Source organism: Misgurnus anguillicaudatus, chromosome 2 (genome assembly GCF_027580225.2).
Source record: "Misgurnus anguillicaudatus chromosome 2, ASM2758022v2, whole genome shotgun sequence".
Lineage (NCBI taxonomy): Eukaryota > Metazoa > Chordata > Actinopteri > Cypriniformes > Cobitidae > Misgurnus > Misgurnus anguillicaudatus.
The window spans coordinates 26418835-26444616 of NC_073338.2; the positions used below are offsets into that span (position 1 = coordinate 26418835).

Here is a 25782-nt window from a genome sequence, read left to right on the forward strand (position 1 = left end):
GTTGTGTGCACACTACCAGCGACTTTGTCGCTGTGTGTCACCATTACTTTCGAAGAGTTTGTTAGAAAGCATTCCTAATACTTGTTGTTGTCCTAGTAACAATTATAAACCACAGAGTAACCATCCACTGTAGTGAAGAAGGTCGCACACTGGGCAAGAAGTGTCGTGTCGCACCATTTATCTAAAAGTTAAACACATTATTTTCTATGAATGTACACACACTGGCGGCGCCTGGCGATGGCAGTCTGCTGTGAGTCTGGACACTGCTCAAATACCTGCCGTGCCACAAAAACAACTGAGAATGTGCGCGTTCCGTGCGTGATACCTACGAGTTGTCATAAACATGACGCAGCGCTCCGCTTCTTGCCCAGCATTGCTTCCGAAAGTTGCTCATTATTTTTCAACTTTGTCACATCACTGGACAAACCCATTAAGTGGCCAACGGTCACCATCACTCATTTCATTGGAAATCGTGCACTCTCCATTAAAATGAATGGGATTTTGTTGCTTTTCGCTATGTGTCTCTTGTAAGTTGAACGGGGCTAAGATCGTTGGGATGTTAGGCTGAATCGGTTCAAGAGACATTTTTTAGCCATTTACACAGCCAGGACTGTATGTACACACAATATTTTTTAACATACACACAGAAGAGACATCTCTAATACCAGAAAATATTGTATATTTTATCATTTTCATTTTTAAAACTAGTATTTAAAGGGATACTCCACATAAAAAAAAGGTGAAGAATTAGATGAAAGTAGATGAAAATTAGCTGTGGTGCTAACTCTAGCATATTTACATTGTGTACGTGTACTGATGTTCATTAATATGCACTGTCCCTATCTAAATAAATAAACTAAACATATGGCCATTTTCCAGCTCCCCTGTAGTTAAACATTTAATTTTTAACGTTTTGGAATCTATTCAGCTGATTTGCGGGTCTGGCGCTTCCACTTTTAGCATAGCTCAGCACAATCCATTAAATCTGATTAGACCATTTAGCAATCACGTTCAAAAATAGCCAAAGAGTTTCGATATTTTTCTGTTGATATTACGCAGTGCCTGAAAATAGTCCCCTGCTATTGAAAGTTACTAAGGGGACTATTTCCGGCTGATGTGTAATATCATTGCGACTCCTGCAGCCATGTTACGGCAGCAAAGTCCTTGATTATTTCGGCAGAATGAGAGTATAGTTCCTAGCCATATCGGCCTAGAGAATCGCAACTTTTAATTTCGGTCTTGGTACATGATGTCCATACAGAAGAGTCCATTTTAAATAGGAAAAAAAATCGAAACTCTTTGGTTATTTTTAAGCATGATGCTAAATGGTCTAATCAGATTCAATGGATTATGCTAAGCTATGCTAAAAGCGGTACCGCCAGATCTGGAAATCGGCTAAATGGATTCCAAAACAGGAAAAATCAAATATTGAACTCTAGGGTAGTGTCCCTTTAAGTTCTTTAGAGAATAATAAATACGGCTAATTTAAAGCATTCAGAGCAGTTTAGACCGTGCACGATCTCTCTTTTCCTCTTCATTTTCTGGATGATCGGTCTGCTTAACCCAAGCACAACAACAGATTTTGTGCGCTAGAAACATTTCATAATGCCACACGGTCTTTCATACACAAATATTTCTGTGTCTGCATCCATCTTTGACATGCTGCAGAAAAGAGCCGAGGCCCTGGCAGATGTGAGCACATATACATGTGCTATAGAGGATGCACAGAAATGGGGTATATTGTTTATTTAAATCAGTTTCTGGTTTTCGGATCGCTTTAGTTGCTTTACATGACTTTAGAGAAGTAAAATGAGACAGATTCACTTACTACATTGATGTGCATTTTCAAACATTTTACAAAAACAATAAATTCCAATTAGATAAGCCACATTTGAAGTCATTGTGAAATGGCCTAAACACAAAGTATTGGAACCGCACAATGAACTTTAATAAACCAAAGTGCTACATTGTATTGAAACTGCATTCACGCTTGCTAATCAGTGTAATGAACTACACTGTAAAACCTAAAAGTTAACTCAACTCAAACAATTCAAGTAAACCGGTTGCATTAGTTTTAAAACACATACATTTGAGTTCTGTGAACTTAAATTTAATCATATGCAGTTAAGCACTTATATTTAAGTTTACACTACTTAAATATAAGTGCATAATTGAACATGACTCAAGTTCACAGTACTTAAATGCATGTGTTTTAAAACTTAAATGGTCTAATGCAACCGGTTTACTTAAATGGTTTGAGTTAAGTTAACTGTTAGGTTTTACAGTGTATTAGATGATTACAGAAAAAAAGTACATTTTAGTTTTACAGTTATTATTGCCCTGATTGTCAGTGAACTATGGTTTTGTGTAGTAAATGCCGCTCCATCTGAAACCCCTAACCCAGCGTCACAGGGGGGAAGCAAATGTGTGGTTGTACAAATTATACGAATTTGCTACCCTTAAATTTGTTGATTTCCATCATTTTATAAAAGCAGAAAGCCATATGCTACAGTCATTTCCTAACAGTAAACAACACAAGGACATTGTGTCACTGTGTCTGTCATCATGAGTCTCTCGTAGCATTATTTGAGAAATCTGCCAAGATGCCTCAGTAGAGTTTATGTGACAGTTTTCTGCGTACGACTGTAATTAGTGTCAAGCTTAATAGAGACACATCATTACTGAGATCATTTTCAAAATATTTCCGTGTTCAGGTAATAGGCTTCAAAGCACAAACACACAACAACTGCACTGCTTACCGTAAATCCAGTATCATCTTACGTAACCAGTACATGGTTAAATTAGCAAATATTTTAATTTGTTCCTATGTAGTACTTGAGACTGCTCAGGCTGCCTTCAGATGTTTCTCATTTAATCTTCCGTGTTTGCTTTTCCTCATACATGCGATATACACTGTAAGTGTAAAACTACTTGCTTGAAGAAAGGCAACAGGTTCAAGACACAAATCAGTACTCAGTGAAGCCAAGGAGTCATGTAAAAGGCAAATGAAGATTAATCCAGCATCAATAGATAGCAGCCAGGAAGGCCAACGTCTGGTGAACCGTTAATCAATAACAAAGTGATAACGTACACCTTCAGCTCTGAACCCAATCCTGGCCATCATAATTCCCGATCAAGCAAGGCTGGCTTGTGACATACTACACTGTAAAAAAATCTTTCAACGTACTATTATTTAATTTGGCTAGAAATGAGATAACTTAATAAAACGAAGTTGGCATATTTCGATTCCATAAGTTATAACAACTTATTTCTTGTCAAGAGAAATAATAGGAAGTTAAAATGACTTCTAAATCAGAGTTTAATTAAACTAAAAAATTTAAGGCAGCAAAGATTTTTTTACAGTGTACGTTGCTTCCCTTGACATGGCTCAACAATAAGTATAGCCTGCTGGCCCGATAACCAATGAATGGGCCAGTTCATGGTTTATTTTGGCTCAAAATGAGATGGAGCTATCCTGATGCACACATGCATGTGTACCGTGGCTCAACACACTTTAAACGTGACATTTTAGTTTTTAATAAATAAATTAAAGAAAATTACAGTTAATTTACAGTTAACAAACAGCGAAGTTGTTAAAAATGAAATGAAATATGATTTTAGCAGTGTTTTGTGGTCTTTTGTTATGGCTGACGTACATGGTCATAAACATCATCTGTCTTCCTTTCCTTCACTTCTGCCATCATTTCTTAATATAATAAAAGTTCTGTTAAGATCCTAATCCTTTGCTTTAGTCTACTATAGTTTAATTGGATTAAACTAGCAGCTCTGGCTGCATCACCTCATGCCAGTCAAATTTGGCCAGCGACTCACTGTTCTGACAACAAAACAGCACCACTAGTGGCGTAAGGCCGCAACAGCACTTACAAATAATAACACACTGATTTCAAGGATTGTTCGTCTTTTCCTTGAAGACACATGACAGAGAAACCTTTCTAGAGCCAGAGGCAATAATGTGGTCACCTCCAAAATCTCTATGCAGAAAAAAACTGCAGTTGACAGAACTACATTTAATTCATACATACATTACTATACAGTGCATAACTTCACATTTGATTATTTTCAACTAAATTTCTGTACCTAAAAACTACAGTACTGTTGAACCAATCTGACAACCTGAACAGCAATGCCAATGTTTATTTCATTTGTTGTATTTATTTATGCAAATGGTACTAGCAAACCACTAGCTGGACTGGGAAAGTTTTTGGGTTGAGCTGCTTGAGGAGCCGGGCTGAATGAACACTATTACATTAAGTTAAGAGCGCAGCTGAACGCTACTACGAATTATTTTGCAAAAAACTATTTTTAAAAATCTGATGCAGAGAGATACATGACAGCACAATGCTCAAAAAAACAATCTTGCATTCTAAACCTGAATCATGTGAGAAAATTATCTCAACAGGAAATAACTGAGGAGCTCAGATGCAAAAGCCGCTAAATGCCCCCACCACACTGATATAGATGGAACTGTCTTCATCCCATATCCCACAGGAAAAATACCAATATATTAACAAAATGTGCTATACTGCCCAAGCCCTACTTTGAGACACCCAAGTAGTTTTAAACAGATGATGTTAGCATGTTATACAGATGGGAAAAAAGTAACTAAATGAAAGTCAACAGTGGTTTAACATACAGACAGGAAGTGGGTCAATGGACGTCTGCTGGAGGGCAGAGTGATGGGGAAAGGAGGGATTCAGGACACCTAACCCCACAAGGCACAGGCTAACTGCAGACAACAAAACAACCTGCCTTTCTACATTAAAACCACACAAGCTCTTCCAACTACAGCACTAGGAGACACATGAGATGGTAGGTGAGTGAGATGGTTCTCTAAACCTCTGTAAATCAAATATCATTGCGAAAACTAATCCTGTCCGATTTGCATGAAACAGATTTAGATCTCTGTGGGTTTAACCAACATGAGAGTTATGGACCACAACACATCCAGCCGTTTACTGTCACACTCATTTAATAAATCAACTGACAAATGCATAAAATACAGCAAAATTGTGGACATTCATATCTGGATGCGATTCGTTTTCCCTGACAGTACTGTCACAAAAAACGACTATACTAAAAAAAGTTTTAGACCCATAATGGGTAAATATTGGACTGAACACACCGCTGGGTTAAAATGACCCAATGCTGGGTTGTTTTAACCCAACTGCTGGGTTATTGCACCTCATGGTTGCGTAACAATAACACACCGCTGGGTTAAAAATTACCCAATGTTGGGTTGGAGTGTACAGTGTTTTTCTATTCAAAATAATTAAATAAAAAAACAATCAAAATGTGTCTGTGAAACAAATTTAACCTCATCATGGAAAACTATTCCAATTAAAACAGGGCTTCTAGAAACAGTTTAAGGCAAGCCCACTTTTAACAACTATGCACTAGCGCAGTGGTTCTCAACTCATCCACTGCTCTGCATATTGTGCATGTCTCCCTTATTTAACAAACCTGATTCAGATCATCAGCTCATTAGGATAGATTCCATGAACTGAACTGAGTGTGTCAGATATGAGAGACATCCAAAATGTGCAGAGCAGTGGGTCCCGAGGACTGGAGTTGAGAACCACTGCTCTAGCGTATGTATATAGATAAAACTAAACATGTTATACAAAAACCTATTAGAGACTGAATGGCAGCAAATGTAGCTCAGTACTGAAGTGTGACAGCAAATGACACTCAAAACTAAACCACTTGTGCCAGCAGCCCTCACAATAACCATCACACACACACACACCAAGAATGGAAACATTAAGCCCCACAGTGTCATCTGCAGAGATTTTCACAACCGTTCTGTCACAGCAGGTACGATCTCGCCATCTCTCCCACACAGAGAGAGTACAGCGTACGGAAGTCAGGTGAGGGGACAGCAGACGTACACCACCTGGCCTTCACAGCATCAGTCCCTGCAATATTTCTTCAACTCGCAAATCTGGCAAGCACACAAAGACCTAGGAGAATGTGGAGAAGTAGAACGAAAGATAGGGCTTCTGTAATACTTCTGTCCTTCAAATTCACAGTCCTATCCTGCTTAAATACACCAGATCAAAATCAATTGAATGACATTAATCATCCAGTGTTCGCATTTTTCCTGTTTAAACAGGCAGCAGGGAGCATTGTTGTTTATTGAGGCTATATTTTAACCCAGAAACCACTTTTATACAAGTTTCACTTTCATCAAGAATTGGTAAATCAGATAATTGGCAACTACGGGTCACTACAGTGTCTAAACCCATCATGACATGTGTCAGAAAACAAAAACAGGAGCATATCATTGTCCCAACATCTAAAATTAACTGTGCGTTCACACCGCCACCGGCGAGAGCGTCAATAAAAGCTCTGGCTGCCCTGCCAATGACACTATAGAAAAAGTGTAATGGACGCTCTGGCGCCTAGGATGTAGCGGCATTAGCATAGAAGCATAGCAAGCATAATCTGCCGATTTATCGGCCAAACTAGGGGTGCACCGACATATCGACGAATAATGCTTGCTATGCTTCTCAATGAATTACGGTGAAATGCCGTTACATTCAAAAGCCAGAGGGCGCTCTCGTGCAGAAACTCAATATGCGCTGTAGACTAATAACCATACATGCGCATCTCCAGGAAATGCTTAAGGATATATTTATATTGCCATTCTTCAAACCTTCCAGGTATTTTCATGATAATAAGTATATGTATAATGATTATGTTTGACGAGTGTTGCTTTTTCAAATGCATGTTTTAAACGACTCAAACTAACAGTGATTTCAGATGGACAAGGACTTACTGATCAAAAGCCGTAGTACATGAAATAGCTGTGAATAATATCACCTGCGCGATTCAGAATAGTTATCGCCCACTTATTATTAATGTATAACGGCATTTATCGGTGCATCCCTAGGCCAAACATTAGTATTCAGGAAGGGAAATTCTTAAAGCCTTGAACCTTGATATGCCTGAATGAACAGGACCCACTTTCCATAGCTCAACAGCAGACCTGTCATAAAATACACTAGTTCATTAATATGGGTGAAGGAAGGTCATTCTGACAACTTGCATCATTCAAAACCGAGACCAATAACGCTGTTACTGTTCTATACACGACCCCAAACAAACAAGATCTTTCCTTCTGTTCGGAGCTAAAAATTGCAAGACAACAAACAGAAAGGGCATGGATCTCATTTCAAGGTTTGTGGTCACACCACTGAAGCTTATTTTCTGATGTCGGCCCTCGGGACTAGGCGAGGCTGACCAGGTAATATTAAACATCACTCCTATATATATGTGGTACATAGACTTGTGTTTTTGTTTCAGAGAGAGAGAGAGTTTATGAATGACCTATCTGAGCATGTGTGCTGCACTGAAATGTTTCCTCACTACTGCACATGTCAGTGCTCTCTGCATCTGGGTGACCCATTTCTCATCTCTCATCTCAAACACATGCAAGAGAATGCACAATACATAAATGAATGAGAGAACAGCGAGCAGAGCATTACATGCAACATTGCTGATAACTAAATCAGCTCATTTCAGAAACCTGTAAACAGTGTTTACATGAGAGTTTAAATTACAGTGTTACTGCAAAACTGAAGAAATAATTTATCAATAAAATGAAAAATCTCTCAATTACCCTTATGCCAACCCAGATGATTTTATATTCAAATGCTGTCATGTCATTCTTCTCTTATATTGAACTCAACGTGACAAAGCTCTAAGAAAAGAGCTGTAAATCCATCATTAAAGTAATCCAAATTACTCCTTTAGGTTAATATGTGTCTTCTGAAGCGAAACGATACATTTGAAAGAGAAATCATTGATACTTTGAGCGTATTAAGTGAAATACAAAACAAATGCATATCAGCACTGAATTCAGCATGACAAGTGTAAATAGTTCTTGCATGTCTCATTTCAAAATAGCATGACAAATGAGATACAGAAAACCTTTTAATAACCCATTTGGTTTCCATCAGTGATCGTTTATGATTAATGCATGTCCTTTTTAGATCATCAAGGACCTAAAATAAATTATATATATATATATATATATATATATATATATATATATATATGCACATGAATACAATCATTCAAGGTAATGTCCCCAAATCTGTATGCTGGGTTTTTTCTGAAAAAAAAAAAAAACATATGTATAGTTAAAAACAACATTTGGGGGTAAACAAAATTTTAATTTTGGGGTGAATTATCCATTTTAGCGTAATCATTTGCATATGCTGTAAATGCACTGATGGAGTTTAAAGAGTATTGATTCCCAGGTGCGTGTGTGACATTTACAACAATCACGGTCCAAAAACATGTTTTACAAACAGCAAAAATAATGTGCTGTTAGCACCTGGGTGTCTTGCTTTCCCAGATATTCAGACTAAACAGTCTGCATTGGCCTCAAGACCCATCAGGCATTTTATCAAATAAAGGTTTAGACTCTGCACGTGAGAAATATACTGTGACATTAAGCCAGAGAATTGGCCTTGGCAGAGTAATGGAAGTGAAAAAATGCAAGGTCAAGAAAAGAGTGGTGATTTTTTTTCTACTCTAATGCACTGATTTGAGGCCTTTGAAAAATCGGCCTCTCTGTGTGAAAAAACAGTGGCGTCTAGGGCTGTGACGGTGGCAGTAATTTACCACTGCGATGTTTATAGAATGTGGGGGGGTATGTGCACAATGATGCATATAGGTAGGTATAATATATATATAATCCATACATATATTCTGAAATATAAAAATGTAAACGAGGATCAGATATACGTTTCTTAACAAACGTGCATGTTTGTAGGCACTGGTTTCTTTTTCCGCCGGTGGGTGCTCATCACAACGTCAAGTAATGCTTAGGTTTCTTAGCAACAGATGACGCTCTGGAGCATCCAAACACTTTAAAGAGGAGGAAGGCTGCACGGCCACACTTTCCGCGTGGTTTTAGATGCAAAATGTGAAGTAAATGTGAAGCAATTGAGCATATGTGCTTGGCCATTTTGGTGGGTGCTCGAGCCGAGCCCCGGAGAACCCACGGGATCGGTGCCTATGTGCGTATTTATTGTAGCACTTCAATTCGTGAAACAACAAGTGAGGAATCTTTTTGGGTTTATAATGTTTCCAGCCACTCAGATGGTGTACTGGTAGCGAAGATTGATACTTTTTCGCAACCTTAAGTGATCAAGAGACAATATTTTGCCTCATTGTTTCACCCCCAAGCCAGCACGTCATCACTGATATCAGTTGCTTCCGCTTGCAAAGTGCACACCAAGTCTGCTTACTCTGAAGACATCTCGGTGGGCAAGATCACACGTTATTTTTTTAGCATCGCAACCGCAGGCCGCACTTCACCACCCGCAATGGTTATGACAACCGTCACTGCCCTAGTGGTGTCCTCTGCCATTGTTAACCCCTGCTGACAGAAAGTAAAAGTCAAGAACTGATACAAGCGGACTTTAAAATTCACTCCAGCCATTGGAGGATGTGAATAGCCAGGAGCAATATATCAGTCAGTCTCTGAGTCTGATCTGTGAAGGGCAGGCAGGCAGCATGACTGGTATTAAATACCAAATATTAAATATTATTCAACGGTTAGCTCAGGTCCTCAAGTTGATTGGCTGAGCAGTGATTCAAGAGTGAGATTTAGTGTAACAGCACTGGGATGTTTAACTGTATCACTCCACTTGTCTGTTTACCGTGATGCAGACCAGAGTATGTGTCTTGTGTCAACCAATGGATGTTTGCATTAGGGCTGTGCAAAAAAAAGAAATCGCCTGCGATTCTAATGCGCGTTTAATCAGTAAAGCCGGTTCCATGATAAGAAGTAAATCGCCATCAGCTGCTTTCAGAAGGAGCGGCATTTACTACACAGAAAAGCTAGACAAAATCGCATAGACTATCGGAGTCAATTTTCCTCGATTATGAGCGTGACTTGTCAGTGCAAAATGTTTTTAAAGGGGCCGTGAATTGGTCGATTTTATTGCTTTATGACGTTGATTGATGTCTACTTTGTTATGTTTTTACATTCAAAAACATCAAAAGCAATAAGTAATACGCTATTTTGCAACATGGATTAGTGGCTGTCTTGAGAAATGGTTCGTTTGAAGGGGCGGGCCGCATTGAAGACCTGAACGTAAACACCCACTGCTATGATTGGACAGCTTCATTCCCCGTCATTACATGTAGGGAAATGTTTTAAAAACATTAATGTGATAAAAATAGCAGCCGAACACAAATATGTTTGAGACACAAACGATTCTGGGTCCTAAACATGATACACATAAATGACAATACGTATATTAAAGTAGAAACAAAACTCGACGTGACTAAATTACCGTATAAAACACAGTAAGCGTGCATCCGAATCTAAACTGCGGCTAATAAATCCTTATCAATAACTTTGTATATTTCTATTGTGCTTGTGAGGTCGCTTTTACATTGACGTAATGTTAAATACCACAGTTATATGATAAAAAATAAGCTTTGTTGAGTGTTTGACCTTTCAAACGGAACTTGCCTAAATTACCGTATACAACACAGTAAACGGGCATCAGAATCTAAACTGCGGTTGATAACTCCTTCCTTATAACTAACTTTGTATATTTCTACCTTTAAATTACAGTCGTATTGTTAAGTGTTGTACCTTTATTAATCGTTTAATGTTTTTAGTAAATTAAAACAGTCAACAAACGTATTTAGACACGGATGTTACAACAGGACACATTAAGCAATCTCTTTTAACAAAGCAATAGTGAAACGCAGTAACTTAAATATAGTAATATGTCTTACTGTGAATTATACTGCTGTGTCATTGTTGTCAGATCCAATATAAGTGGTGCTTCTGACTGAGTCTCTCTGCAAATCCAGCATCGACTTCTTTACAAATGAATCCATGTCCACAACGTTAACAAACGCTCCCCACACGAGCTGGAACTTCTTCAAAAGCAAACTTTATCCAAGCATATTGCTAATGTTAAGTTCCAAGCCTCCGAATTGAAGTATTTAGCTTCTGTGTTGTTCCCATGGTTGTTCCCACGCGGTTGTGAAAATGCGTTTCCATGGTATCATAACAGATCATCGCGTCAAAATAAAAGTCTCTCAGAAAAAATGTATTTAAAAAGTCATTTTGGTTAAATTTGTCAATCTTTAAAGACATGTTTACTTACTGAGACACACGTGTCACGCGAAGCTGTGGGCGGGGCTACAAAAGTAGACTTGTCCTTTTGGTTATGGGGAGGTGTTTCAATTCTACTTTGACGTCATAGATTTCCGAATTTTAGACTGGAGTTTTTAGCTGGCTTGGTGCCAAAGACGGTTATATTTCAGTAGCACGGACGTTTTCAGTTCTGAAACTTGCAGGATGTTCATTTAAGTATGATGACCTCTTATATAACAAATTATCAAGTTAAAATTGAGTTTTTGATTCACCGCTCCTTTAAATGAAGGCAGCTCAAACATGCATTTTAGTCTGGAACAAGAAAAAAGCCCCGTCCGAGACTGGCATGTTTTTTTTCAATTGTTTGTAATTGAAGTGTTAAAAGGCCAGCAGCTGGCATGAAATAAACACTTGACGCTGAGTGTTCTGCGCTTTTTCCAAGTCACAGAGAAATGTAAAATGTTCAACTAGCGATACTAGTAACACATTACACGATAGACAAATATCCCATATCATCACAACCAAAGTGCCTCAGCTGAAAAAACACTCAAGCACCCACAGTCAGTACAGTCAATGCTTTGGTGGCCTATGTAATACGGAGCAGGGAGTGAAATGGTGTGATTTTGCCTGTGGGTAATGAAAACCCGGAGTGAAGCCAGAGCGGAGTGGGAAAAACAAATTTCCTATCTGATCCACTTCGCTCACATACTCTGTTTCAGACATTCTTTCAGTCTGCAGAATAAATGAGGGTTGTTTTTAAACTATTTTCATATGAACCAAGTCACTAATTTTACACTTAAATGCAAAAGCATCGTCACACTCACTATCATCTGATGTAATGAAGAATATCACAGCCATGTTCACATCGCATATAACAGTTCCTCAATTTTCTACGTAACATTCAGCGTTGACACACAAACAGATGCATGTGTCAAAGACGCTCACTAATGCACCAGACACAATGGATGGCCAAATCAAAAGCTCTCAAAGGGCTATCCGCAGTAATCTCTCCATCCCACGCGCTACTTAGCCTGGCGAGCAGAGAGAGGCAAGCACTCCGCGTGCTATCCTTTAGCACATTAGATCCTACAGCACACGGGGTAATTGGTTTATGGCCGCGGCGAAACTGGCTCATCATGACGCTATATGGGATGATAGGTAGGCTTTTCTAAAAACTGCCCATCTGCTTTGACACCCTTGACCAGCTGATTTTACCTCAGAACTCGTCCAGGTTACTTTTTCGCGATCTTTTTTGCGTCATTATCATTGCACACACATTTAAATTACACCTGACAAGCGCGTTCATCTATTCACTGCTTGCATGGTGTATATATATATATAAATATGCATTTTCAATCTGAATACAAATGGCATCATCATGCAGTAACAGTTGGGCTAAACGCGCGCACAACACTGTTGTAGCCCGACTGACACAGTTTTTTATAAACCGTGAGGTCGGTGTAAACAGTCTTGTTAGGATTTAACCCAGTTTATTCACCATTATTAAGCCAAAGAAAAAAAACATATTTAGTAGGGTGAGAAGGATTTAAACCATGGCACACAGCTGCCAGGCTGGACATAACCGTAGCAGCAGTAGTGCACAAATATTTTATTTCCACTAAACGATTGATGGGATAAATAAAACCCCTCACATAACAAACAGCAGGCTAATCCAACAATCGCCTACAATGCACACAAAAAAAATGTGTATTTGTTTAGCAAATGCCTTTACATCATCAGATTTCTTTCAATTTTCCTCACCAACCTGATCGATTCATTGATTTTTTGCAATAATCATTATAAGTTTTACAGTAGTTACTTGATCTAAAATGTTGCTATGCCAACGGCTCCTTCAAAAACGCTTGATCAAAAACACAATGAATTATCGCTGCCGTTTAACCCATTATTTTCATTCGCTGTCCATTGTTGTATTGATTGTTGAGGTCGCGTCGTTGTAATGGCAGGCTTGTGCTACAGCACCAGACATCACTGTGCATCTTCAAAAAAGAAGAAAGACCTATAACTTACCCTCAACGCTGAGAGGTCTATTTCATCCAGACTCCGAGCCGGAGAATCGCTCGCCATGTTCAAAACGACAGAGAACCGGAGAAACAAAGAAACCGTGAATCTATTTCAAACAGCCGCTCGTTGCTTTTCTCGTGAACGCGTCCAAAGCGTCTGGTTTGTTTTACAATCCTTCCTTTAACTATCGATCTACCGATATAACACAAGCTTTCATTAGACCTCAGCAAACATAATCATCGTGTGGTGTGAGGACGGCATGTTTTTTTAGCAACAGCTACACATCTCTCGTTCGCTGAGTCGCTATACTGTCTGTGAATCTCAATGCCGCTAGTCTTTAGCATTAATCAGATTGCGGGAGTGGTTAACGGAGGGGCGTGGTCTATTTGTCTAGCACCGCCCATTTGCTGTTTCTTCTGTGATGTATAATCTTCTTCTTGACATAACATCTAAAAAAAATCTTATCTTCTCTGGAAGCATCTGTGGGGTTTATATTACGTTTCCTTGTCTTGAAAGGAATTTAAATTATTGCAAGCCTGACACAGTTGGCAGAGCCAATCTGATATATTAGGCGGTGCCACAAAGCTCAACTTTATTTAACTGTGTTCAGTTATATTTTATTTTAGTCTATTTAAAGGCATTTTGATAATATTTGTGACCCAGCCTGTGAAAACCAATTTACCAATTTTCAAGAAAATTCTGTGATATTGATATTTTTAATATTGGGCAAATCTATTTTAAAATGAAACATCTATTCAAATGAGTCAAATGAGTTGTTCTCTTTTGCTATAGTTTATAATAATTTATAAAGTAGCATGCTGTCACAAGAGACATGACATGCTTGTGTGTGTTGCTATATATATATATATATATATATATATATATATATATATATATATATATATCATTTTTTTTTAACCAAAGTCTATAGATTAGTCTATGAAGTAACTGAAAGTTAATTAAAGTCCATAGATTTGTTTTAATTATTGCATTTTTATTTTTATTTATTATTGTTATTATTATTATTGCATATTCAGAATAGCTGCTCAGCAAGTACTTGTAACAAGTGTAGCTCTCATTCCTTAGCATGCAAGACTCTTCATGTGGGTGTTTCAAGGTTAGAGGTTGCTATTTACTTTAAATGTCAGTGCAAATCAGATAAGCCTCCCTCACTGTCTTTATATTCAGAAAGATCATACCTCTTTAATCATTCCAAAATATGTTTCTAAAATGTGTGGCTTTTCAAATCTTTTATATGGTATGATGATAATGTTTGTCTCATGTTTGTTTACTTTTTTTAATTTGCTAAATATAGTACTTTGTAATTTGCTTCAGATAAAAAAAACGTAAATGAGGAAGACTACAATAAGTTGCATACACACATACATAAGTCACAGTGAAACCGAAGAGAAATAATGGGGTGCTTTCCCGGACAGGGTTTAGATTAATAGAGTACTAGTTATATTAGGACATTTAAGTAGTTTTTACAAACAAACTTAAAAAAAAAAACAATAGTGGTGTGCATATTGGGAAAAAACAACGACAATGATATATAATATGTCAGTACAAGGTGTTTTTAAAGGAAAACGCCACAGTTTTTCAACACTTTACTGTTCTTACCTCAACTTAGATTAATTAATACACACCTATCTTTTTTCAATGCGTGTACTTTTAATCTTTGTCCAGCGCCTTGTGAATGTGTTAGCATTTAGCCTACCCCCATTCATTCCTATGGCTCCAAACAGGGATGAATTTAGAAGCCACCAAACACTTCCATGTTTTCCTTATTTTAAGACTGTTACATGAGTAGTTAAACGAGTAAGTATGGTGGCACACAATAAAACTTTTGTTTGGAGCCATAAGAATGAATGGGGCTAGGCTATGCTAACATATTAAATAAGCTCTGTACAAAGATTGCAAGTGCACGCATTGAAAAAAGAACATAGTAAAATTGAAAAATGGTGGTGTATTCCTTTAAATGAAGGCAGCTCAAGCATGCATTTTAGTCTGGGACTAAGCCCTTAAAGCGCCCCTGTTAGTATTATTTAGGAGTTAATAAGTTAACAAGGCTTTATGTGTTGTTTGGAACATTCCAACATTGACATGGATGTGTAGATTCGAGAAAGTTACTTTGTACCTCTCTCTGTTGATATCAGGCTAAAGCTCTGGAGGGAATGTATATTTCCAGGAAACAGGGTAGATCTACTTATGGCATGTCTAAAGAGCAACAGTCCGTGATTATCTAAGATGCCCCCCCTGGTGGTTACACAGTGAAAGCAACATAAAATGAAAGGTTAACACGTTCAAATTTGACTGTAAAATAAGTACAATAAAACCAACAATTATCTATTAAGTAAGTTGAACTGTCAAGGAAGTAAAAAAGGGTGAAAAGTGTTGTGTTGCATTCCTGCTTTAGCATGCAACCCAATTTCTGGGTAAAAGCTATATTAAGATAGTATACTCCTAATAATATCATCAGTTTATCCCATTTAAATCTATAGTTGTTTTGTACTCAAAAAGAATACATAAAAAGTATTACCCTCATTTTTATCTAATGCCATTTAAATTATTGCAGCCCAAACAGTGGACTCAACCACCCTGAAATTGTTTTCTAGAAAACCCAATCTATAACTGTGCTTAATCCACTACCTTGGAACTTAAATTTCTTTTAGTCTATGCGTCAACAACCAGACGACGATCAAAGACATTTTTCAAATTATTTACTGATCTCTTTTGTTGTAGTTCACTTTCACAAGAGACATGCTTGTCTGGATTTCTAAAGGAGTATTTGCTTCTCAGTAATGCCATCTACGAAACATTCTTAATGATGAAAGAAAGAAAAACACTTCAACGTCAGTGGCAACCCAGTTTCCATTTAGACTTGTTTGTCCTTTTCCATTTCTTTTTAATCGTTCAAAAGGTCTGCTATAAGGAAATCAACTGCTAAAAGAACGAGCATTTGGTCACTCTGTGGACAACAAGAAAGCCTTTCAGCTCCATGGGATGGACTGAAAGAGCTTTTTACAGCTAAATGTACGTAATCCCCCAGCCTGCGATACATAATAAAAAAACATACAATGTGTGCACTGATGATACAGAGAAGTGATTTGTGCTCGTCTGTGAAGAGATAAAGGAAATCCATAGAAAAAAGACGAGTTTGAAAGAAACCAGCAATGGGAAGCGAGAAATTTGCGTGTCTCTAAAACTCAAAGCTGTATTCAGGAGATCCCATCCCTCCCATCAATAACCAAATAAAATTGTCAAATTGTCCATCTCTGTTTGCCTTTAAACCATTCACAGGCTCTTTCTCGGCCATAGCTGGATTTGTGAAATAAATTTGAAAAAGCTGACTTTTTCTTAACATATTGTATGGTGCTTTCAAGCAATAATCTTGTGCTTTGTGACTAAAATCACCACAAAATGTCTATCTGCAGTGGCACCAACCGTGGCACACTGCAGTCAGACTGTGTATTCAGTGCAGTATGCAGTATGCAGCACTTAGCTCTTGGCAGCGGGCCCTTAGGGACACATCTATAGGTGATATCTACAGTGGGTGGCCTGTATATAGACGTGAAATCCCACAGTTTTGTTCTCTCACACTGCCCACTAATGACAGTGAAAAATGATTGACTCAAAGAATTGATACATGTCTGTGAAAAGTCAGTCTAAGATAAGACAGGTTAAAAAAAGTTGCTTTTAAAAATCTGCGTATGCCTGCTGGGTCATAACAGTAATAGTGAATCGTGAGTCTTTAGACATTTATTGTACACTACAAATCCATAGACCTGTTGGTTGATACTCTTTATGTTTTCATACTATAACCAACCGACTGGGTATGACTAAATACCCCATGATATCAAGAATTACAAAATTTATTTATCACCCTTGAGAGTGTTGCAGTTGATTGACACATTTGTTTTTCTCATATTTTCGCACATGATGAAACACCAGGAAGAAAATCATAACGGACATGTTGTGTGCATAAAGTTCATTATTACTTCCTGTTCAGCTGCTTTTTATTTAAAAAAGCCCTAATAATCATAGTGTGTGAATTAAAACGTTATGCTTACTGACAGGTAAAAATTTTACCCCTGGCTGATACAGTGAATTTCCACACAATAACAGAATCGCATTTTGCATATTGGAAAACACTGCATATCCCAAAGCTAAATAGAGCCACTAGAGGCAAACAGTGGAAAAAGACGTGAACTGTTTACACAGAGGAATTTGTCAACATGTTAAAAGTTTTTAGCATCTGTAATTTAGTGTATTTCCAGATGAAACAGGACATTTAAAATAATATTATATAGTAATAATAATAAATGGATATTTGTTTGCATTACTTAATTTCATTCATTCAGAATTTACTGTGCTGCTAAAAGGACGTTACATAACAAAAAAATAGTTCAGAGGAAAAGCACGTCATATTTTAATATAAATGATGAATCATCAAAGATAAGAATAGATTAGCTGCAACCTGAGGAATTGGATAAGTTTTAATCCAATTTGTCTTGTGTTTTACATTTCAACATTATTATTTTTACAGTATAAGGATGCAGGGGCGTCACGAACATCAAACGAAATATTATAGAGCTTTCAGTCTTTTCCATGGCACTTACATTTCTAACAATCTGAACACCCCTGCTTTCATGCAAAAACCTCCAAAATAAAAGTGTTGACTAACTTATCAAATACTATTTAATCCGAATAATGACATATTGATATCATATTTACATCTGGAACGGCATGTTTTATTTGTTTAAGTTTTAATAAATTGTGTCATTAATGCATTTTGCACATCAACTGCATTATCCTATAAAATTAATGTAATTTTAATTCCATAAGGTATAAACAACGAAATTTATATAAGCTATAGTGATTGATTTTAATGTTCAATAATGATTTTAAAAATGTGTAGATAAAATTATAGGTAAAATTACCTCATATGTGAGCATGTGTGATTCCGCGCCCCCGTGCACTGAGGCAAACTTTTGCGTTGTACCAAGATGAATCTTGAAATCTACTAATATAACGTCGAGACAGTCACTTTTTAAACCATACATTTTCTATACAGAGGAGGTTAACTGCACATTACCGTACTGAAGTTTGGAGATGTTGTGAGCGTTTCTTACACGTTTTAATTCCTCAGATAGCAAAATGCAGCAGCAACAGCAAAGAGCTCGTGAGCGCGCTCAGACGCTGATGACGTCTGCGACTGCGCTGTCTGCAGCGCCTGCCGCCAGAATAAAGTAATGTGACATGATCAAAACGGCGAAAATCTTCAAAAAGTGACGGAGATGTAGCACAGAATTTGTAATTTTGTGCATATTAAACAGATTAAAAGTCAAATAACAGATTAATGGACGCCTTTTTGATTTTGAGGTTGCACGCAAAATCCATTTGGGCACGTTTGAAAGGGCATGACGCCCCGTAAGGATGCTTGGGAAAAAAACTGATCATCATGAAGATATAATACTGTACTAATAAAAACTTATGTATTTAATGCAAGCTCTCTCTCTCTCTCTCTCTCTCTCTCTCTCTCTCTCTCTCTATAGCCCTGCTGAAAAAAAACAATAAAACCATTACAAAAAATTCTAATGGTTTTATTGGGAATTTTATTGGTTCTAATAGAATATGGCCCAACACACTACAGTGTATTGGTTTTTGTTGGTTTCTAATGGTATGTTTTGGTTCTATTGGGTCTATGTATAGGTTCTAATGGAATATGGCCCAAAACACAATACAGTGGTTTTAATGGTAAAAGCTAATGGTCCCTATTGGTATTTTAATGGAAACCATTCAAATGTTCTGTAATGGTTTTATTGTTTTTTTTTTCAGCAGGGCTCTCTCTCTCTCTCTCTCTCTCTCTCTCTCTCTCTCTCTCTGGATGTAAGTGTCAGTCAAATCAAAAAATGTACATTTTACAAACAGGATTTTATTTTAACCAGGTTATTTAGACAAAGAATATTGCATTATTGCAATATATGTGTGAATTTATTTGTTGTTTTGTTTGTATATTACAAAAATAATGAGCAGTGGAAAGCGAGTGATTATTAACATACGGCCTCTGTATACTTATTTGCCCGAGCAAAGCTTCTCTACCTTAGCCGAAGACAATTTGCCTAATGAGCCATTGCATAATACCAAAGCACTACAGTACACAGTAATTGAGACAGTGATCATGTTTTCAAATGACATGTGAGGTTAGTGAGACATTACAACTTTGCAATCAACCAAATAGGCTAACTTTAAATGCACTCAATGTTTAAATGTGTGTTGAGCAGGTGGAGATTCTTGGACCACTGACAATAAGCAGCAATTAAGGTCTGAGATAAAATCTATTAAAATCGTCCGTCTCTTCAAGTCAATACTTCAGAACATGATTTAATACCTTAAAACGGCACTCAAAGGATGTCATTAATGTCAGCCTCTCTATAATATCAGATGCCTTTCCCAATGAAGCGCGTTTGGGGACGACCCAGTAACCCGATTTGCATTTAAATTGCTTCATAATGACTGTGTTTCAGACTTCCTGGTTTCTGCCGATTCTGGGCAGAGATCAGAGAGTTTTTTTTTACAATCTAATGTTTGGAAGCATAAAACTTATTTTAAAACCCATGTCCCAGCCACTGGTGCTTATAAAGGGCAAGTTGTGACTAGACTTCTGTGTTAAAATTAAATGTGAAACATTAAAATGTTAACGGTACAATAAATCACCCCAAGAAAATCATTAACAATACTGTTTTAAGCATTTATTTAGTGCAAACTGCTATACAAATGCATTAAAACAGACTTGAAAAGACCTCTCGAAATTAGGGATAACTGTACCTTATGTCAAATTCAGAGACTAAACATGCCGGCTATGAAATGGTACTAGACATGTCTTCATGAAATATGGTCCAGGTGATATTTGTTGTCATTCAGATTAACAATTCTAATAGTGCACCAATGAAAAAGTGATACATTCTCACAAAACTGAGAAAAGAGACAGATTCTGAGGACATGATGAATATGAGATATAATTGCATTGCTATTTTAATTGTCACTTTGTCGTTCATTTACAAATGCAGTCTCTTTAATAGATTGAAAAAATTAAGAAAAGTAACAATGACTAAAACACGCAGCTTAAAACCTTAATTAAATGCCCAAAAATGAGTAATTGCAGAAAACGGCTTATTTAATGATATCCAAATGACATGGGCGAATGTGCAAGTATCAACAACCACTCACTCAAGCCACATGTGTGAAAAGGAAACCGTTGGACTGGATGAGACACATCGCTGTTGGGTGTCGAGAGGCAAGAACTGCCCTTAGACACCCAGCACTTTAATTCACAGACCGATTGTCTGGTCTCCCCAGAGCACTGACACTTAGAAACAGACGGCAGGGCTGGACAGTAAAAGCCTCTGCAGATTCAGTCTAAGGAGAGCAGGTTCACAGATAGAAAACACATATCACTGTACTCAGCCTGTCATGAATGCTGTTACACTGGGGACGCCGCACTGGAGAATGGACTGGGGTGACAATATATAGTATATCTGACAGGACTTTCCATTTTAACCTTCTCTTTAAGTGGTCTGCTAGACTGCAGCCATCTCTAAGAAAAAAATCTCATCTTCTTTTTATGTACATTAAAATTAAATTATTTATTTAAAAGGCTCTTCTGATTTGGCATCTTGAAGAGGAACTTACATTTACACATTACAGGAAAACCACAGAAATGTGCTTGTAATCAATGTGCTTATAAAATATTATGTTGACTATATGTACATTTATAACATTGATAATAGATACAAAACAACACAAAGTCTCTTTCATGAGTGACACAGGACAGACTTATCCTTCGCTCCTTCTTTTCGGCCTGTGTGGAGCTTCATAACCCAAGATACTGACTGTCTTCCGGACTGGTATATTTGAATTCGTAGATTGTCTTTGCTGTGGTTCTCATTTGGCAGTATTAGGTCCAGATCTCAGTGGGTACCATAGCTTCTTTGGTGCCGACAGAGGGCATGAGGTTCTCCTCACAGAGGAAATCCAGTGGAAACTGGACCAGGAAGCCCCTGATTTTCTTCAGGAGCTCCTGAGCTTTAACGGGGTCCTCTTTGTCGAGACCAGATTTGGATTGAAAACTCAAAAGCTCTTGTTTGTTCCGCACCAGGCTGGAGGGCAGACAGTGGAAAACCTGCAACAACATCAAATCAGATGTCAAAGTGTCAAAACATATGTGACAAAACCAGTAATTTTTGGGGGAAAATTTGAAACATTTGAAAACTGAATAATAAGCTTTACGTTAAAGTATGGTTTGTTAGGATAGGACAATATTTAGCTGAGAAACTGTACAACTATTTGAAAATCTGAGGTGGGTACTTTTTATTTTTATAAAAAAATTACATATTTTGTTGTTTCATATTAGGTCACAAAAAAGTGGCATGCAGCTAATCACAATGTGTAGTGAGGACATTACCTTTATTACCCCAACTTGCACCATCACTACGTGTAAAAAGTCATTTTGAGCCCATTTCAACAGCCTTTTGAACACCTTCTTCTTGGGTAGTCTTGTTAAATTGCTTATTTGAGAAATAACTTCCCATTATATGAAACACAACCGTTATACGGTTTGGTAAATGATGCTTAAAAATGTCTTTTTTTTGAGTATGCTATACTTTCGACAAGGTGTTTGTTCAAGAGTTCAGTTTAGCAACTAGTCAGTCATTAAAAAACACTGAAACCGGAAGTAAAGTTCGGACCAGACGCGTATCGCGTCACCGCATGTGTGTCCGATGAAACTGTCTATAGAATAGCATGTTTATATTAGGTCAAAAATGGCAAAAAGGCAACCGCTTTTTCTAGAAACTCATCAGTATATCACTGTTGTGAAGAAGTGAAGACGTTGATGTACACTACAGTCTTTAAAGGGATAGTTCGGCCAAAAATGACATCAAACCCATGATTCACTCACCCCGAAGCGGTCCGAGATGCATATGTCCATCATCCCCCAGACCAACAAATCCTCAGCCATTCCAGAAAATGTCTCATATCTTCCAGTTGCTAAACATTAAAGTTATGGGGTCCACGTCCCTCAAGTCCAAAAAATATATCCCTCCCAAAATAAATCAAAACGGCTCCAGGATGACAAACAAAGGTCCTCCGAGGGCAATCCGCGCGGTGTTGTTGTAGAAATATCCATATTTAAAACTTTATAAACAAAAAAACTATAGTAGCGCCACCATCTTAGACTCCTCTGTATTCAGGAAAGAGTATTAGCATAGTGTACACACTTTTCTTCTTTGGAAATTTCTACAACAACACAGTGCGAATTACCCTCAGAAGACCTTTGTTTATCATCTTGGAGCCGTTTGGATTTATTTTGTGAAGGATGGATGCACATTTTTTGAACTTGAAGAATGTGAACCCCGTAACCCTACATTCGATTAACTGAAAGATCTAAAACATTCTCCAAAACAACCGAAAATGTCATCGTCTGAAAAATGATGGACATATGCATCTCAACAGCTTCGGGGTGAGTAAATCATGGGTTTAATATCATTTTTGGCTGAACTGGAGATCTGGAAAGCACTGATAAACTAAAAAAGAGAATTAGTACATGGACGCCTCACATGTCCTGCACTGACGTTTACAGTACAATAGGAGGTTAAGGGCTTATAGGAAAATTTGGATAAAAAAGCCACTTTCAAAGAAAAACAGACAGTGAGGTATAGACACATAACTGGAAAAGTGTTATAGATTGAGCTTTTGTGGCATCAGCAAGACTGTGAGAATTCCCCAGTATGCGCATGCAATGCAAGTGCCACGGAAACGTGCGGTGTGAAATGTAATCTGAGTATCCCTGACATACTGACAGCTAGAATGCCAAGGATCTGTAAAGCTGAAAATGGAGGATTTTTTAAAGAAAAATCCTTTTTTACATAATTAATGTCCTGATTCTACATTGTGATCAGCTGAATCGGCAAAAAATGGAATATAAATTTGGAATACCAAAATACTCCAAACCTCCTCCAAGCAAGACCCTGTCCTCCCTGTTATCCAACATAATGTCACTTTGTAATAATGCATGCATCATATAACAAAAAATATACTATTTGTGCCTATAAAGGAGACAAATAAAACCTCCCCACTGCATGTGTGTACTGTATGCCTATTTACAGTACTGTGCAAAAGTCTTAGGCCACCATGCCAGAATAAGATTAGTTGTTTTTGCAATGTTATAGTGATCATATTTAATTGTTTTTCAGTCTCTTTAATATCATATTTCCAGAAAATACAGGAAATGTGTATATAGTATTAAAAGCTGTATAAAAATGTAAACTGATGTGTCAAGTTTTTAGGGTAAACTCCTCTTCCACTTGAGCAATAGCAGGAAACTGCAGGATCTCTTAAACCTAAATGAAATTTAAATCCTAATTTCTTTTTACTTCATCCTGCTCAAAAACGCTCAAGATGTGTTTAGTGCCAAGAGAGGTCACACTTAAAGGCAGAGTCCACGATGTTTGAAAAACGCTTTGGAAAAGGAGACGGGCCGACTACCAAAACACACTTATAGCCAATCAGCAGTAAGGAGCGTGTCTACTAACCGACATCCTTGCCGGGTTGCGCATGTGTGGGGCGGGTCTATCAACAGAAGGTCCAGATTCTATTGGGGTAGGGGCTTGTTTGTTTAGGTGATTTCAAATATTAACATTGGCTTTCAAACATCATGGACTCCACCTTTAATGCAGACGATTCCTAAAGAAAAAACTTTTTTTGCATATATTTCCTGTATTTTCTGTTTGCATCTTAATAAAATAGATTGAAAATAAATATGAATGGACATTAAAACTTCTAAAACAACAAGTCTGGTGGTGATGGCCTAAGACTTTTGCACAGTACTGTACATATATGTAAAACGCTATTTTGTTGTAGAGCTTGCTATTTACTGCAAATGTCAGTCCACAATGGCAGCTTAGAAGAATAAGCTCTGGTTTCATTAATGCTCATTATGGCTGGCCTGCCGTGAGGCTGCTAAACAGCCAGCCGAGCATGAGATCTTCAGTGGTGATGGAGAGCAATAGCTGTTTGACAAGTGAATAAGCAACACCTCTAAATCATAATTCATATCCTCACTGTAATAGGAAGATTGAAAGTGGCCATCATTCATTTTTAATACATGCCCTTGAGGAGACAACACAGGAGCTAATCTAGAATGATAAAGTGAATTGCACGCACCTTCTCATAGATGGTGGCGTTCCGACCTGAGACGGTCATCCACACGTCTTTGTAGAATCGGTCACTGATGGGGTCATTCACCTCAATGGTTGGATCGGTAAAGGCACCTAGAATGGTCCTGGATTATAAAAGAAAAACAAAACAGCTTTACCTAGAATTCTGTGAGGTGTTAACAACACTATTGACTTTTCATCTGAGCTTACTTGAAGCACTCCAGTCTGAGCTGCAGAGCAAACTTCCCAGCCTGGTACTCTTGTCCATCCATCACTGATGGCACCGTTTCCAATTCCTCAAAAATAACAGCAACCTCACTGTCCCTTTTACCTAGCATGCTGCGATCATTGATGTTGGCAGAGCCTGGAAGTTGGAAGAGATTAAACAATGAGCAAAGATGACAAAGCAGAACAAGTCCAAAAGTCTGATGTATCATCAGTGATGGTTGAAAAGTGAAAGTTCACATTCTGTCATCACTTATACAGGTTTCAGAAGAAATGCAGCTGTATGTTTTTGTTTTTTTCAACAACAAAAATCTCTCAAATGGTATGAACAGTGTTAGCAATGCAAAGGTTGTCAGTTCAAAATCCAGGGAACACAATGTATTCAAATGCATCGTACTGTAAATGTAGCTTCGGGGAGTCTGTGTCTGCCAAATGTATACATGTAAATGTACAAAAGGAGTAATTGATGAGTATATTTTTATATTCGTATAAATAAATTGTAATTCTCTTCATTTTTAGGTATACTATCATTTTACGGGTGAATTGTGTATGTGTGCACTGTGCATGATTTTCCTAAAAGGAAAATACATAAAAGAGAGCTAAAAACATTTTAGATCATTCAATAATATCTGTTCAATCCAGATGATTGGATCCTGAGGCATTTAATTCAATAGCTCACGAATCCTCCACCTACAGGATCAGAGATAACTCAATTGCAATATGAGGCTAAACGCCCATATCTGCTGTCTCCTGATCTATGGCTTTTTTATCTGATATCTTGTATCGTCTTAAGAAATATACAGCTTTATCCGAAATGACAACAACCTGTGTATTTTTAACGACTTTCTTCTTTCTGTCCTTGCACATGTGTTGTATTTAATCTTTTTATAGATACACTCAGGGTTGTAAAGCGCAGATATGAGGACAGGGTTTAGAGCTGCAGAGCAATGGTTAATATTACACATCTGGCAGTGCGGTCATGTGTAAAATGTGTATACTGTATATAGGACAATAATTTCACAGCTCATAAAACAACATCTTTAGAAAATAAAGGTCTGTTGAGATCACTGCATACTGTAAGTACTGTTCAGAAGGGGAAAAGCAGTAAATCTAGTTTTTTATCTATTTTATGTGTGCGTATTTTTTCTCTAATGCTCAATTATA

The 25782-nt window shown here is 37.5% G+C and overlaps 2 protein-coding genes across 9 annotated transcripts in view; both read right to left on the minus strand.

Moving 5' to 3' along the window:
- tnika (TRAF2 and NCK interacting kinase a) overlaps positions 1-13510 on the minus strand; it is a 116118-nt gene extending 102608 nt beyond the window's left edge. For 4 of the 8 annotated variants that reach the window (XM_073875573.1, XM_073875567.1, XM_073875563.1 and 1 more), the window contains exon 1: positions 13184-13508. In XM_073875573.1, the coding sequence (XP_073731674.1) occupies positions 13184-13240 (57 nt within the window). In that variant the 5' untranslated portion in view covers positions 13241-13508. Of the gene's footprint in view, positions 1-13183 lie in introns of all 8 variants that reach the window. The other 4 variants (XM_073875553.1, XM_073875552.1, XM_073875550.1 and 1 more) reach the window with 2 other exon arrangements.
- Positions 13511-19904: 6394 nt separating this feature from the next.
- pld1a (phospholipase D1a) overlaps positions 19905-25782 on the minus strand; it is a 53636-nt gene continuing 47758 nt past the window's right edge. The window contains exons 24-26 of the mRNA XM_073875590.1: positions 24604-24757; positions 24401-24518; positions 19905-21359 (exon numbers count right to left, since the gene is read on the minus strand). Coding sequence (XP_073731691.1) covers positions 21135-21359; positions 24401-24518; positions 24604-24757 — 497 coding nt within the window. The 3' untranslated portion in view covers positions 19905-21134. The remainder of the gene's footprint in view (positions 21360-24400; positions 24519-24603; positions 24758-25782) is intronic.